The 15,978-nt window shown below is 52.8% G+C and overlaps 4 protein-coding genes across 4 annotated transcripts; 1 reads left to right on the top strand and 3 right to left on the bottom strand.

Moving 5' to 3' along the window:
• Window positions 1-3,454: 3,454 nt before the first annotated feature.
• A1O1_08815 (uncharacterized protein) lies at window positions 3,455-5,362 on the bottom strand (the record flags this gene model as incomplete). The annotated part of the gene is made up of 2 exons (XM_007729673.1): window positions 3,455-5,150; window positions 5,211-5,362. 2 exons carry the CDS (start codon window positions 5,360-5,362, stop codon window positions 3,455-3,457), a joined length of 1,848 nt encoding a protein of 615 aa, XP_007727863.1.
• Window positions 5,363-8,890: 3,528 nt separating this feature from the next.
• On the bottom strand, window positions 8,891-11,884 carry A1O1_08814 (uncharacterized protein; the record flags this gene model as incomplete). Its single annotated transcript, XM_007729672.1, has 4 exons — window positions 8,891-9,004; window positions 9,053-11,568; window positions 11,650-11,768; window positions 11,838-11,884. The coding sequence occupies 4 exons, from the start codon at window positions 11,882-11,884 to the stop codon at window positions 8,891-8,893; spliced, it is 2,796 nt and encodes a 931-aa protein (XP_007727862.1).
• A 1,201-nt stretch (window positions 11,885-13,085) lies between these two features.
• Window positions 13,086-14,174, top strand: A1O1_08813 (glucosamine-6-phosphate deaminase; the record flags this gene model as incomplete). The annotated part of the gene is made up of 2 exons (XM_007729671.1): window positions 13,086-13,844; window positions 13,899-14,174. The coding sequence occupies 2 exons, from the start codon at window positions 13,086-13,088 to the stop codon at window positions 14,172-14,174; spliced, it is 1,035 nt and encodes a 344-aa protein (XP_007727861.1).
• Window positions 14,175-14,397: 223 nt separating this feature from the next.
• A1O1_08812 (betaine-aldehyde dehydrogenase) lies at window positions 14,398-15,894 on the bottom strand (the record flags this gene model as incomplete). Its single annotated transcript, XM_007729670.1, has 1 exon — window positions 14,398-15,894. One exon carries the CDS (start codon window positions 15,892-15,894, stop codon window positions 14,398-14,400), a length of 1,497 nt encoding a protein of 498 aa, XP_007727860.1.
• Between the last annotated feature and the right edge of the window lie 84 nt (window positions 15,895-15,978).

Genomic DNA, 15,978 nt, shown 5'->3' with positions numbered 1-15,978 from the left:
CGCGACACTCCCGTGGTATGGCCTCTCCCTGACCTTGAGAAAAGGCACCGGTGGGCCTGGAGCACACCTCAGACATGAGATTTTGGTTGGTTATCCAGAGGCGCCACCTGCATGGGGTTGCAGCGAACTCAACCAACGTCACTAACACGTGGCCCGACCCAGATTGTGTATAGTTGATGTCTCTGCCGTCAGTTCGACAAGGAGAGGACCACGGCAGATGACCCAGGAAAAGACTGTTGTTGTGGTTGATGTGAACTTGAATCGAAAGACATATGGCACGTTGAGATGCCGGGCAAAGATACAAAGTATATCTTCATCAATTTAGAAGAACAACGTGTAAGTAACAGGTCAAGCTTGCTGTGTCGTCAGGTCAGCTCTTCGAGGATGTTGGTCTCGTCAACAAGAGCGTCTGATAGACTGACAGTCCTCCTTACAAGCTTCAGTCGCTCGAAAGAGAGGGCGATTCCATGTTGCAGACTCGGAGTTCAGTGTTGTTGGTGCTGAATGTGCAGATGACCCGTCACAGTGCGTTCTGGACATGTCATGTTGAGGCTGGAGACAGAAAAGGGGGGAGTAAGGGTAGAACACTGTTGCGTGCATTTTGAGACCAGGTTGAACCAGGTCTTTTTCACGAGTTTGAAGATCGAGGGGAGGCGAGGCGGAAGCTGCAGGCTGCAGTAGAGCTTCATTTCTTCTCATTCTTGAAGGTCGTTTCAAGGAGAGTCTCGTAATGAACCTACCTGAAGCACCTTGGTGGTCTGCATGAAGAAGTTGTAGAGGAAAGAACTTGAATGTCTAGAATTATCATCCCATCCAAGCTCCATGCTGAAGTGAAGGTCAGGTTGTAGACGACCTCACCTACTACCTACTAGTGCTAGTGATACAGTCAGTGTTTTAGGCGCCCTAGATACCTGCGATAATGCACCGCACAGCAGACACAACTTGAATGCCTGATAAGGTACAGGGTACGTCGACTCTGTAAAGGACCCCGAATGCCGACCAGGCTGTCGTAATGCTGTTGGGTTTAATCCATCCCCCATACATCGACATCAGCTCCTGAAATTCTATACTACTTAGTTGTACTGTGATATCTGGTGGTCTATTATATGTGAACATCATTGACTTTACTGGATCGGTGGGAACTTGAAGAACCATCTTCATCTTCATCACTTCCTCCTACTACTTACTACTGACTCCTAGTGTAGTAGAGTAATCTTCGGTCCCCTCCGACCACTCCTCAATTGCCTATCTACCCGGCCATACCACCACTGCATACTACTACCGCCTAGTTCCTCGTGCTATCTTGTCTTTCCTAGCCTGTCCTTGGCTTTTTGTTTATCTGTAGCTTGCAAGGTACATGATCTACTACGTAGTAAGTAGTCCGTACTATTAAAAGGCACCGGGAACGACTGTCTCGATAAGGCAAGGTAAGGTACCTTGCCCGAAGCTTGTAGCTATCTGCATCTTTATCTACCTTAGATACATACTTACATAGGTATATACTAACCACTATCTCATGCATGCATGGCATGATTCAGGTACAATTGATCACCGATCCCGTCGATCCATCCATCAGATCAACTCGATCACTCGATCACCTACCTAGACACCCACCCACTCCCACGTCCCTCCCCCATCGTACTATACCACACGACACCCACTGCATTGCACCACAATTCATTGACATGGTTGAAATCAGTTAACATAGCCCTCCCTCCGTCCATCTACAGAGTATCTCCTACGAAGTTCAGCAGTGTTCAATTCTAATGCAGGTGGTACAGCTTCCCTACTAACGTACTCACCATCTAATCTAGGTACCTTACCTAGGACCTGAACTACTCGCCAGTATCTACGTCTTGTGCTCTTGTACTCTGTATGGGTTGCCATCGACGTCAGCGCCGCCACCGCCTTCGCCGCCCACCGCACTACTCTGTATCTACCCACCTACCTACCTATCTAACCGCAGTGGACTCGAAACGGCTGCGTTGACACGACTAGTAGTAGTAGTAGGACACCATCAACACCACCATCATCTACTTTATCTACCCGATCCACCAGCAGCACTAACTACTGCACCCTAAGTTAGCGACCCTCCTGAGTCAGGTCAGACTTGCATTGCAGTAGAGTGAAAAAAAGACATGCCCCATCACTCGGCCTGAGTGGCACTGGCATGGCCGGAAAAGCTAGAATGACACTAGAAGCGCACCAGAAGGTTACAGTGAGGGAAAGGAAGCTTCGGGAACAAAGTTCTTCAACTTGAAGTCCCACACACACACCACACCCACAATATCAGCCTGCCAGTGTTCAACTTACTTGTACTGTACGTACTCCATACCTGACACCCTCCATCCCTACTCCCCATCACGTTCCTCCCTAGATACCTACCTACTATCACTTGACACCTTGAGTAACAGAGTTGTAGGTACAGACAAGACTTTGAGTCTGGCTCTCTGTCCAAAGGTCGCAGACACATAAGAATAAGGAGGTAAGTGTGGTGTGGTGTGGTGTGGTGTGGTGTGGTGTGGTGTGGTGTGCAGCGGTGTGTGTGTACTTACTCTGTAGATTGTGTATCACTTACCTTCATCTCCGGCTTCCCACAATTCCCACCACCGGCACTACTAGTCCCGAGGACAAAAATGCTCGATGGTCTCTGGTCTCCACCACTGCATTGCAAGCCAAATCGCAAACTTTGAATCCACAGAACTTGCCCATATCTGTAAGATACTAACTGAGGGAAAGAAAAGTTCCCTACCTACAGATTACAGCGCATTGAAGAGGTACTTTACAGAGTCCAGACTATTGTGGCACTGCCAACACAACACATCTTCCAATCTCGTCTTGCTCGTCTTGCAGTGCTAGTCTTTGCCCGGCCTGCTTCGCCCCCGCGTCTAACCGAAGCTGGCCGACTGATAACGACGAGGCGATTCGGAGATTCGTCTCACTGCAGGCCACATATCGACCCTCGCCCGGCAAGGCTTGTTTACAGAGTACATTACAGAGTACTCGTTGTACGTGAACAGGGACGACTCATGGATACCATACTACGTAGATTTCGTTCCGGCTCGCTCGCACATCTCATCTCATCTGGAGGAGAATACAACACGTGTCGGCACTGTCGACGTTACAGAAGTTGTGTTGATGTAAACCCGATTTGCTCTGCTTTACTTGCATACCGGTGTCATATACACTGATACAGATATGGGTGGGTGCGTCAGAGTGTGAAAGCTCTCTCCAAGCTGAGATGATTAAACATATACCGGCGAGAATTGTAGCGTACTCCTCCCGGAGGTGGTACATGCCTAGAATCATAGATCATCGACTTGCCCCAAGCATGCACTCATACTGTACATTTATATGTACGCATAAATTAGTTACGTACGTACGTATGTATGTATGTATGATGGCCAGTGTCCGGCCAACATTGGCCCTTTTCCAAACGGCCCAGCCTAGTAGACTATACCACCTCGCTGAAATATCGCTTGCTGGTATGCCTCCCTGGCGATCGTGGATCAGGAGGTAATGGTCCGCTATGGTGGACGACGTGTGGCCGGAACACCGCGTCCACCGGTGGCATCCAATCGTCTAGCCCCAGAGGGAAATACTCGTACAGTTCATCGGCACTCTCGCCCTCGGTGGGGTACGAATGGCTGGATTTCATGGGGAGTAGGTCTGGCCGTTGCGACGAGATGGCGGGGATCGGGGTCTGTGAGTGGTGGCTCATGGGCACACTCGTCACTGACACTCCGTGAGATTGTAGTCGAGGCCGGCTTCCACCACCACTTTTCCCCTGGTTGGTATTGGCCAATTGTCCAGGGGAGGTGTGGTTCGTATATGCCCCAGGCGGACCGGGACCTTTGTTGAGTAGAGATGGGGACGGATTCGACGTGGGAGGTCGGGATGAATGTCTTGATCCTTGTTGCTGAGGGTACGGACTACCTTCATCATCACTTCCAAAATGTAAGCTCAACGGACGGTTGACCGTCGGCACCATTTCTTGTGGAAACGTAAATGGGAAAGTTCCCGGTGTACCAAGCTCGGGGGTGGCATCATGAGAATACGTAGGCATCGGAGGTGGGTTCATTGAGGCCGAGTATGACGGCGTAGGGAGAGGATCAGGCACCACTTGCGATATCCAGTTGTTGGTGTCTGGCTCTGCTGACTTGAATTCACCATTGTTATTGTCATATGGCATCATCACTTGCGCAGGCTCCTCAGGCGGAGTCTTGACCTTGGGAGCTGAGGTGACTTGAGGTGCCGATGTCTGACTGGCAGCGGCCCGTGAAGTAGAAGGCAGATGTTTGCGAGCCGTCGAGCTGCTGCTCAGTGGCATGTCTTTCCGCGCGGCAAAGTTCCGAGGACTTCTTCCTCGAACAATGACGGCTCCCGAATGGGCCTCGGCGATCGAAATCTTTCCGCCGGTGGACAACGACGCCATGATCTTCAAGTGGAGGGTGAAATGTTGTTGGAGCTCTTTTCTTCGGCCGTTGTTGGCGGTGGCTATCCGGAACTGTAGTCGCTTCCATTGGATGGGAAATGTCGTGTAGTCGGTGTCCAGATCCTGCCCAGACATCTTGTCCAAAGCTATCGTAGGAGGCTCCTTTTCCGCTTTGTCTTCTGGTTTCGCCGTCTCTCCACTGGCCGGTGTTTTCCACGGTACAGAGATGATCTTTACCGGGTTGCCTTCCACCGACTCGGTCGCGGACACTGCCAGTTCGAGTTCATAAATCGGGATCCGCGAGCCGTCATCCGTGAAAACGTATCTGAGATTGCGGGGTAATGTAACTGATCCAGTGATCTGGAAAAGGTTGCGTCTGTAGCAAGTCAATTCAGGAGGAGGCGGTGGAGTATCGGCTGTCGCGGGCCATTGCGACTCGGCTAGAAAGAACATCCCATGCAGTTGAGCATTGATGTTGACCGAGGACCGACGGAAAGAGTCGTCAAGTAGCGTAAAGTTGTACTGGGGCATTGAAAAACTGAGATATTTGCTGTCGCGATCGATCGACGGGCTTTCGGGCACGCCTTCAGCGGGCACTTGATCAAACTGTGCCATAGTACTTTCGGCGAATGGGTCTTCGAACCCTGAAGAGTAGCGCTTCAGCATAGCAGGATGTTGCAAGCTCGAGGACGGCGCAAACCCCAGCTCATCACCACTTGGACCTCAAGTCAGACATGACACAACACACAGAACACTGGGCTTCCAAGCGCCTTACCTCATATATGGTTCCGAGTCGAAGTTGGAATACTGATCTTGCAGGTCCATCACCGAGGGCACACTCATGTAGTCCAAGTTCTGTATGCTTCCGCCCGTAAAGGGCATGGGACTATGCAGGTAAGGCATCGCGAGAGGATCGTAGCCGTCCATGGTGGTGGCCATATGCGAGTGGAGGCGGTGGACTTTTGGAGTCCAGGAGGAGAAGATCAAGTGCAACGCAATGCTACGTCAAAGGACGGGGACGTATTTCGAGGTGAGATGTTGCCGGACAGGAAAGATTGTTGTTGTCGTTGTCCTCGTTGTCGTCGTCTGCATTCTCAAGAGCAACGGAAGAGTCTGCTCACCAGAGGTAATGTGCGCCACCGGCTCCAGAGCGAAAAAAGAATGGAAATAGAGATGAGGCGGGACGGGAGGTCGTTAATCAGCACGGACAGGTGAGTTTAAACAGCGGTGCATGCAGTTTAGTTGGCAGTCAATATGCCTGTGGCTGCTTTTTTCGGGGCTCCTTAGGCCGCACGATCAGCCGGAGGCCACCGCCAGTAGTGGAGTGGGTATTGGGAGGCGGGAGCGGGACAAGTTTAGGGCTTGGTCGAATCGCGCTTTAGGGGCCGAACGAAGTGCCTGATAACTAAATTGCTCGACACTGGCGCCTTCTGGATTGCATTCGCTCGATTTGATTGAAGTCGTCGACGACGTCGACGAGGCTCAAAAAGTCAGGACGAGAAGAATGTCGATGACGGTGATTGTATTGACGCATGAAGAGCAGTGAATAAGGACGCGAAAATATAAGGTCGGCAATGGATACTAGTTTGTCCAACGATATAACAATAGTCTAGGTAGCTTTGCAATTGATGCGGTGATCGTGCCATTTATTGCCTGGGTCATGCTCACTGCTCATGCTCCTCCTCTTATGTGTGAAATCCATGTCCTTGTATCCATGCATCTATGCACCACACCGTTGAACACGTCCCCTACCGGTTCAGTCTGCCGGCGCCAATGAAACCCGGTTGGAAGAATGGCGCTGGCAGTGCCGCACCCGCACTCGCACTCGCAATTGGAGTGAGACTTGAGCCTCTCCTGGGTTGGGTGCTGCATGTGCTGTCGCTACCATCGACGTTGTGCCAGCCCGCAACTACAGGAGAAAGAGAGACTTGGATTGCGCGGTGGCTGGTCTGGTAGGCCACGGCTACCGATAGTCGCGGCGCACTTGCCAGTTATTAGTGCGATGGGGGCGGCGGCAGCAACAACTGTGGGTGCGTGGGCCTCGGGGCAAACCCGCTTTAGGGGCGCTCGTTGGGCGGTGGAAGACTGAATAGCGGCCTTCTAGAAGGAAACGGGGGCTCGGGGGGCTCAGGAGGCGTCATTGCTGCTGCCAGGCGACACTAGGGGGACGAACTTGCGCATGCAGGAGCCAACAGGCATGACGGCCTCAGCTACTAGTCAGTGGCAGCCCTGATCAATACTGATGTGCCCGACCATTCATCATCATCGTTTCCAGCAGTTCAATTCAGTACAGTTCAGTTCATCTCCTGTTTTCTTGCTCGTCGGCCGACGCCGTGAGAGCGAGCTGATTGATGATTTCAGGGATTGGCGCGTGGAACAGACCACCTCAAGAGCTAGGGGACCCGTTCCATACCCGGCAGGCACTCCCTCCCCCAAAACTCTCGCACTCACTCAATCCTTGACCTCGCCAATTGCTCGATCCTCAACCCTCGATACTTTGCTCCTCACTTCCATTGGCACTACCATTATGTCCCTGGTCCTTTTGTCGTACCAGTCAGACACTGGAAACAGACCAGATAGAAAGTAACGTCCCTGGGTTCGACCTGAGAAGTCAGCGCCGTGCCCACAATCGCTGAAATGTCTGGGTTGCGAATCCACCTGCTCTACTAGTATGAGGATCGAATCCTGCACCGAAGCATCCTTGGAAGCCTCAAAACTCTGCTAGAAACCGAACTTAACCCTGACAGGTAATGCGGGTCCCTGGTCTCCTCCGGCCCCCAGAACCAGTCGGCGCTCCCGAAGGGTTTCTTTGTCCGAGGTGCATTCGACTACTACCACGTATCTGTGCTAGGCACAACTGGTACAGAGGAATGTTAGGTATACTAGGTACTATAGGTATCTGTCCACTACTCTAGTCTGATCCTCCCGTGTCTCAATTGCTGATCATCGTTATGCCCAAGGCCTGACATGCATACGAATAGCTCCTGTCACGCATGCGCTTGCCGACAACGGCAAAGCCCAACCATCCTCTCCATCCCGCGATCACGCCTGCGTTCTCCTCATCCTCATCCTGCCATCCGTCATCTGTTGGCCCTGGCATACCAGTAGTGTCATGCCTGATTGCCTAATTGCATGATTGCCTCATACCGATACCGCTTATCCCTGCGACAGAAAGAAAAGAAAAGAAAAGAAAAGCAGAGGTCAACCTTCCTGTGCGACAGTGCGACTCTTTGGCCAATCTTTTCGCAGGTTTCCGTCATCACACAACCTCGTGTATCCGATACAAACCGCGATTCCTTGTGGTTCGCGAGCTCAAACAGACTAACGCCAACCTAGGCTATCTATCAGGCAAAAGCCTCCCCTCAGTAATAGATATGTGGCGGTGAGATGGCACTTCCGGGGATTGCGCCAGGAGAGAACATCCCCGAACAAGGATAGCATACTGCTCGCATCTCGCCCACTGACTCGCGGAACCAAAGAGTGGACTGAGACAACAAGAGGAGAGCGAATCGTCCTCGCGCTTGGCAGAATCGCTCCATTTGCCTCAATCGGGAAAGATTGCTTTTCGCTTCGACTGGAGCAGGGACAAGGCCCATGCTGAGCTCGTTTACCTACCTAAGGTACCTACCTACTGCCATTTGTCTACGCGTTCTATCTGACGAACCACCTTGCGGCACAGGCGCTTCTCCAGGCGAGAGAAGAAATCGCACCATCTCCCTAATAGGGGTGGTCTTGGTGCTTCCGTAAGTCTCGGTGAAGCTAGCCTCTGATTGAATCGCTCGCCAGGCCAAACTGCATAGCTATCCGGGGACCGACGGGTCCAATATGCGGTCCAATGACCGGGTCTTATGTTCCGTATCCTGACCTCGTGCCATCATCGGCGATGAAGATGGCCAAGTTACGGTTCGGCCCTCCGTGCCAGCATCACTTGTTCTTGGACAATGGTGCATCTGCCATACACAGAGGGTAGGAGACCAACCATGAGCCGAGTGAAGTCTTATGGTCTGTCGACATCGGCACGCTTGCTATAGCCACTTGCTGCTCACAACTCCAGACTGGAGATGCTTGTACTGATCGCCAGATATTCCTGATATGGCGCGGTCCTTATGCTATCGTCCCGCGCTGGATGCGCATCATGCGCTTGACTGCTTCGTGGTGATATAGGCTTTACGAAGCGAGCGCCTGTCAGGAGTCCAGGAAGTTTCAGTTCCGAACCAGGGGGCTAGCCACGTCAGAACCGGTGCACTCTACTATCCAATGACATCGGAGATCCAGGTAGACCATCCTTCCTCGGTGGTGATCAACCCATCCTTGCGATAACATCGCAAGAAGTTGGTAAGCATGGATGGTGAAGTCCGTAAAAGACGCCTTGAGCAGCTGCTCAGTTGAGCTCCGGGTCCTGGTTCTAACGGCACCAAGAGGATCAATGATCGACCGTCATCGGTGATGCATCATTCAAGTTCCCGACATCATTGTCCAATGTACGGGATCGCTCGAGACTTCCTCAAAGCTGTTGGCGGCGGTGAAACCTAGAGCTGCCAAACTGTTGGCGGTGGCATCTTCACGTATCTGCAAGACGGTCAGTGAAAGCTCAGGGCGAAAATGATCCCAACTCACATAATCCAGCAGGACGGTCCGTAACCCTTGCTTTTTGAGCTGACGCAGTCCCAATAACATAAGCCCCTGGAAAATGGAAATCCGGTCGCTAAACATGGTCGAAATCACAGGTGAAGATATGCAAGCCATGCCGGCTTGTTTGTACAGAGACGGGATGAATCGAGCGATCTTGGATTCCGACCGGCAGATTAAAATACTCCCCAAAATAGAATGATCTGAGGCTCGTTTAGCCCGAATGATACCGGCGCCTTCTTTGTTGCTCAACGCCAATTGATAGATGCTTTGCACATCGCTACGTGCACACCTGGTCAGGTGTTCCATCATGGCGTCGGCGTACTCTGCGCCGAACACAAGGTCATATTTGACCTCGGGATTGGCCAATGCCTGTCCAAGTCCTTCAGGGGCTGACCACGTTGCTAGATCTTGCAATGCCATGATCGCGACAGGATTGGACAGCGATGTATTCCAGCCCAATTTGGCAAACCATTGACGGAGTCTTTTGTATTCGACAGGATCTGACCGGGGGATGCCCAAGTACACGTTGGGAAATCTTACACCAAGTTGGAATTTGGTGATGCCTTTCTTCTGGAGCAATGCACGCACAGCACGATCATGCAAGGAATGACCTATCGACATTTTTCGGCGTGCAGGGTCGACGATGATCGCTCCAATATGACCGACGGCGGTCTTTTTGAGATAGTACGTTGTGCAAAACCCAAACAACTCTTTCGTGCTGCTGTTTCTGACCACGAAATGAGCCTGTTCCACATCTGGGTCGTGGAGCAGAAAAGTGCTGGTGGTGGCATTTTTCAGCGCACTGGCATTGACTGATGGCTCATTTTGAGCCAGAACAAGCAACGTGTCCAGTGCCGCGGAGTCACGTTCCTCATTGAAACTCTCCACCAGCCACTGCTGCCGAGAATGACTGGTCGGAGGCTTTTGACTGTACGATCCTGGAAGCACTCCTGCAGGGCTGAGCTCGCCGTACAGTACCTGCACCAGGGCTCTCAAGGCAGTCTCGGTGAAGTCGTACGTGCATACGTACGTGCCGATCGTTGTGTCCGACGCGAAATCAAACGGAGAGCTGACGGCAACCACAACGCATGGCTTCTCTTTGCGCGACCCATCTCTTCCAACAGCCAGCTTGCACAGCATAGAGACATGTTTCGCAAAGGCATTTTGATACTTATTGCGGCCGGCATCGGCCGTTACCACCACCACGCCACGTGCTCGGTTCAGCAAGTTCTCATGCAACGGTCTCACGCCGTTCGCGGTGTATGAAGTATGAGAAAGCTTGCCGTTCCGATATCTGGCTAAAGACCTTCCAAGCTCTCGAAAGACCTGTTCGCCGCTCATGACTGAGGTGTTCGTGTCGACACTCGGACTCCTTCCAAAAGTCGGCACCGATGACATCTCGCTTTGCATCTGGTGGAACAGAGCCGAGGCGGGCAAAGGTTTGACAAGAGGAGTCAGCAGGAGAAGCTCGTCTTCGGGCTGAAGAACTCTAGATAATGGTAAGTAATGATTCTCGTCTCGGACGACGGTGATCGATTTGTTGTATGCAGTATTAGAAATGCTTGTATGGAGAGGTTGCAATCGCGCAAGATTCTCGATCCCAGCGGGGGAAAATGCCTTTTCCCAAGATGTGTACTTCGCTTTCATCTTGAGAATCCTGCGCAGAGACTCTTGCACTCGATAGCGTTCAATCATTCCATTATCCAAGCCCGCTTTGAGACCGTTGATGGCGTCTTCTTGGACGGACAATGTCCTGCACGTCAATATCAGATCACAGCCGGCTTTAAAAGCCATGACGGTGCCGCCACTGATCCCGATATTGCGACTAAGAGCTTCCATTTCCAGGCACTCCGAGACAACAACCCCTTCGAATTGCATCTCATGACGCAAGAGATCTCGGACGAGCTGCTCCGAGAGACAAGCATGCATTACATTGACCTGAGAGGACGCCATGGCAACTCCTCCAACCATCATCGAGTCGATACCCTGAGCAATTGCGGCACGGAACGGAACCAGTGCGCTTTGGCTCAAGTGCTCGAGCGAATCCGTAATGGTAGGCACATCATCTGGCACACCAAAGAATTCGAGGTTGCCATAAGAAGGAAAGTGTTTGCCACAGGTAGCGACTCCCCCTTCCTGGTAGCCCTTTATCGACTCAACCCCAAAAGCTGATACTTCATGTGGATCGTCACCTATTGACCGCACCCCAAGAGGCTGGTTTCTGGCATTAGTGAGAACATCAAGCACAGGACCCAAGATCCAGTTGATGCCGCAAGAATTCAGCTCCTGTGCCGTCGCTCTGGCTATGTCCCTGGCCAATCTCTTGGATCCAGTGGCGGCGACGGCCATTGCGCTGGGAAATTGACGGATGTTGACTTCATCGTATAGGCTGTTGACTCCGCCATTTTCTTGATCCAATGCGATGAGGAGTGGAACAGGATGGCCGGCTTGCTGGGCTAAAGTCTGGAGGTCAAGCACAAGCTGAGTGGTTTGCTCGGCCGCTGTTCCATTTGTCAGTGTCAATTGACGGTATGCACGAAAAGCAGGGGATCGCTAAAGACAAGGTGAAAAAGGGGTTGCACATTTGAGGTTCTGAGCCTTGAGTAGTATTGAGCCTACATGGTACTTCTCAATCAAGGTCTTGACTTGATCGGTGATGGTGGTGCCCTCAAAGCCCATCATAAACAGCTGGCCGAGCTGCCTGTCATGTTATGTATAGTCAGTCCGGGGAAGCTATAGCCAGACTTTGGAGTGACGGCATGCTTCATACCTCGATTCGTCCCACAGGGATGGGACATCCCCGTTGGCGGCCGCCATGAGAGTATCTGGCGACCACGAGTTCCGCCCATGTACTCGGTGATTGGATGAAAAAGCAGGTAAGTAGGCTATACGAGGGAGGAATGGAGCATAGATTCGGTCAGGAGCCGGTACAGGTAGCCGCGGATGTTAGACGCATGGAGGTGGCCAGTGGTGCAGTCATTCGGGCGTTCCGGGGGTGGTCAAGGTTGGCACTGGCGTTTGCACAAGGCATTAGGCAACAAATTGGCGAACCCGAAGGAATTGGAAACGTGGTAAGTGGAAGATGAGGTGATGTTGCATTTGTTGTTACGCCGGGGGACTCGGTCTCGGGAGGTGGCAGGTAGTAGGGAAATGTAATGCTACGAAGGGGAGAGTGGGCTGGACGGGAGTATCTCAAAGAGGAGATTTGATAAGAGGAGAGCAGGAATGGAGCAACGATGGGTCAGTGGATAGAAAAAGATTGGTGGATAGAGGGATGGGAATGGATGGGAATGGATGGCACCCTGCCACTCGGATGAAGTTCAAGTTGTTAAGAGAAATGGATGGGAGAGTTTGGAGAGGGTTTTGGATCCAAGCAGCGTTACGTTACACTGGCACCCAGCTGCGCTCTGCCTGCGGTAGCACGTGACTGCGCCGTTCTTCTGCCTGCGCCCATCGGTTCCAGTTGTCGCTTGCTGCCCCGCCATCACACAACCAGCTAGCTGCGTTATGTACCAGGAGCACGAGCGATACAACTGCTACGCTACCTGCTATCTCTACCATCCTTTCTCATCCGACGCCGACCCTTCATTGTCCATCCAATCGCCAGCCAATCATCTCATCCTGTGTCCGACATCGTCCTGTCTCTTTTCTGCCACTGATAAGGTCCCCAGCCTGCCCAGAGCGACCACTTGCGTCTTTCTCTCAAGCGATGATGGTTCTTCGGCCTGGATGACACGCGACTGTCACACCGTCGTAGAGGCATCCTACCATATCTGCCTGACATAGCCTGCTACTCTCCAGAGGGCCGCTGCTGTGCCTTTCTCCGCATTCAGTCTATTATTGTAATCGCTCATGATGGCCTGCTAAAAGCCAGGGTTAGGTCAAAGGTTTGACGATATCTTTTATCTGCTGACTTCTCCTTCAGCGGACTGACTCTATACCTGCATTGAACGCCCACTGCCAACACTCCCTCTGCTGCTTCATATTCCGCATATTCCGACAAAGTACCGAGACCACCATGAAGGTCATCATCCGTGACAACGCAGATGGCGCATCTCAATACGCAGCCCGATATATTATCAACCGCATAAACTCCTTCCAGCCCACTCCCGAGAAGCCGTTCGTACTAGGTTTGCCGACAGGCAGCAGTCCCGAGCTGATATACAAAAACCTTGTACAGGCGCACAAGGCCGGCGAGATCTCGTTTGCAAATGTCGTGACTTTCAATATGGACGAATACGTTGGTTTACCGGAAGACCATCCGGAATCCTACCACAGCTTCATGTACAAACATCTCTTCGCCCATATCGACATTCATCCGGCCAATGTACACATCCTCGACGGCAACGCACCCGACTTGGCGGCCGAATGTGCCGCGTACGAACAGAAGATTGCGCAGGCGGGTGGAATTGATTTGTTCTTGGGCGGAATCGGGCCGGATGGACATATTGCTTTCAACGAGCCTGGCTCGTCTTTACGGTCCAGAACGAGGGTTAAGACCTTGGCTGAAGACACAATTCGTGCCAATTCGCGGTTCTTCGGAGGCGACCTGAGTCAGGTGCCTAAGCAAGCTTTGACTGTGGGCGTGCAGACGGTGATGGACGCTCGGGAAGTCGTACTGATTGTTCTCGGGGCTAACAAGGCTGTTGCTTTGGCCAAAACCGTTGAGGGCAGTGTCAGTCAGCTATGGACCGCCAGTGCCCTCCAGATGCACGAGCACGCCACAATCGTCTGCGATGATGCAGCTACAGATGAGATGCTGGTGAAAACGGTCAAGGTACGCCAGGACGCGCCTTTCGCTGTTCCTTAGCACGCTAACGTGGGAAAACAGTATTTCAAGAGCATCGAGCAGGTCTCGTTGGAACAAGAAATGGTCCAAGCCACTTCTGAACATCGGTCGCACACAAATGTAGACAACTGGCGAGGTGCCTTGAAGGATCTGAGGATTGACACCGACAAGAAGCAAGCAGAGCAAGAAGATGGAGAACTGACACCCGACAGCATGTCATCGAGGCTGGTGGATTCAGCGATTGGATTGAACGACAAGAAGACGGATGATCTCATGTTCGACCGGATGGGATCTAGAGTCTCAACGTTTGCAGCCTGATGTTTGATCTACCGGCGTCCGCTCTGTTCACTTGTCCAAGTTTGGGGTTTACGGAAAAGGGAAATGCTTCGTATTGGTTGTTGACCGGAATGCGGTATCATGAGGCGTTTTGCGATGAAAGATATCCACAGTGAACTTGCTTCAATCTCATTTTAAAAATTGTGAGAGCTCAATCCTGAACTTTTATGTCCTTCATCTTCGATCCCACGATGTCTAGTCATGATCATAGCTTCGCGAAAACAGTTGGGACACTGCCGCCCATCTCCACCAGAGTGCTTTTATTCCTCACCCAGGCCTCGAGACCTTTTCGTCCATTCTCGACCCCGACACCGCTCTGCTTCCACCCCCCGACAGCCATTTCTGCAGGAGACTCTCCCCAGGTGTTGACCCAGGTGATACCGGCCTGCAACTGCTTGACGACACGGTGACACTGGTTGATATCCCTACCAAAGACGCCGGCGGCGAGGCCCAACTCGGTATTGTTGGCACGCTGCACAGCCTCGTCGAGAGAGGAATACGTGAGGATGGACATGACGGGCCCAAAGATCTCCTCCCTGACGATCTTCATATCATCGGTACAATCGGCAAAGACGGTCGGACGCACCCAATATCCATCCTTCAAGCCAAGCGGGATGGACTCGGGCCGTCCAGGACCTCCACACAGCAATCTGGCCCTGTCGACGTCGATGCCATGCTTGATATAGCCCAGCACCTTCTCGTAGTGGATCTTACTGACCAAAGGGCCGAAATTTGTGTTTGGGTCCATCAGGTCGCCGGGCCTGATATACTGCATCTTGCGCACGAGCACCTCTTCGAACTTTGTCTTCAGCTGTTCCGGCACAAAGACTCTGGTGCCGTTGGTGCAGACCTGGCCGGTACTGAAGAAATTGGCCATCATGGCGCCATCGACGGCCTGGTCGACGTCGACGTCCGGCAGGACGATGACGGGACTCTTGCCGCCGAGTTCCATGGTGACGTATTTCATCTCTCCGGCGGCGGCGCCCGCCACTTTGCGGCCCGTCGCCACCTGGCCGGTGAAGCTGACCTTGGCGACGCCGGGGTGTTTCGTGAGCAGCGACCCGACCTGGCCGTCGCCGTAGACGACGTTGAACGCGCCATCCGGCAGCCCGGCTTCCGTGTAGATCTCGGCCAGGAACTGGGCGTGCAGCGGCGTGACCTCGGACGGTTTGTAGACCATCGTGTTTCCCGCCGCCAGGCACGGCGCCGACTTCCACAGCGCGATCTGGATGGGATAGTTCCAGGCGCCGATGCCCGCGCACGTCCCCAGCGGCTCTTTGGCCGTGTACACCCACGCCGAGTCGCGGAGGTGGAACGCCTCGCCGTTCAGCCCGCCCGACGCGATCAGGTGCGCGAAGTACTCGAGCACGTCGGCGCCCGTGACGATGTCGACCGTCGACGTCTCGGAAAAGGGTTTGCCCGTGTCCAGCGTTTCGATCTTGGCCAGCTCATCGTTACGCGCCCGGAGGAGTGATGCCGCTTTTAGCAGGATCCGTGATCGTTCGACGGGGGGTGTGCTGGCCCATGATGGGAACGCCAGGTTGGCTGATCTGATGGCTTGTTCTACTTCGGAGGCGGATGAGGTGTGGATGGTGCAGATTGGTTTGTTGGTCGACGGGTCGATGGATTGGAATGTTGGGCCGGATGAGCCGTTGGATCTGGGTTTTCCATTGTAAAATGTATGTCGGTCTGGGAGAGACATGTTGGATGCTGGGGTAAGTTTAGTAGATGGTGTGTCTTGCGACGTTGGATGGTAAGGGAGCGATGTTGAGATCACGCAGTCGGA

Source organism: Capronia coronata (genome assembly GCF_000585585.1).
Source record: "Capronia coronata CBS 617.96 chromosome Unknown acBCG-supercont1.11, whole genome shotgun sequence".
In the NCBI taxonomy this organism is placed as follows: Eukaryota; Fungi; Ascomycota; class Eurotiomycetes; order Chaetothyriales; family Herpotrichiellaceae; genus Capronia; species Capronia coronata.
This window is presented reverse-complemented; position numbering and strand designations above follow the sequence as displayed.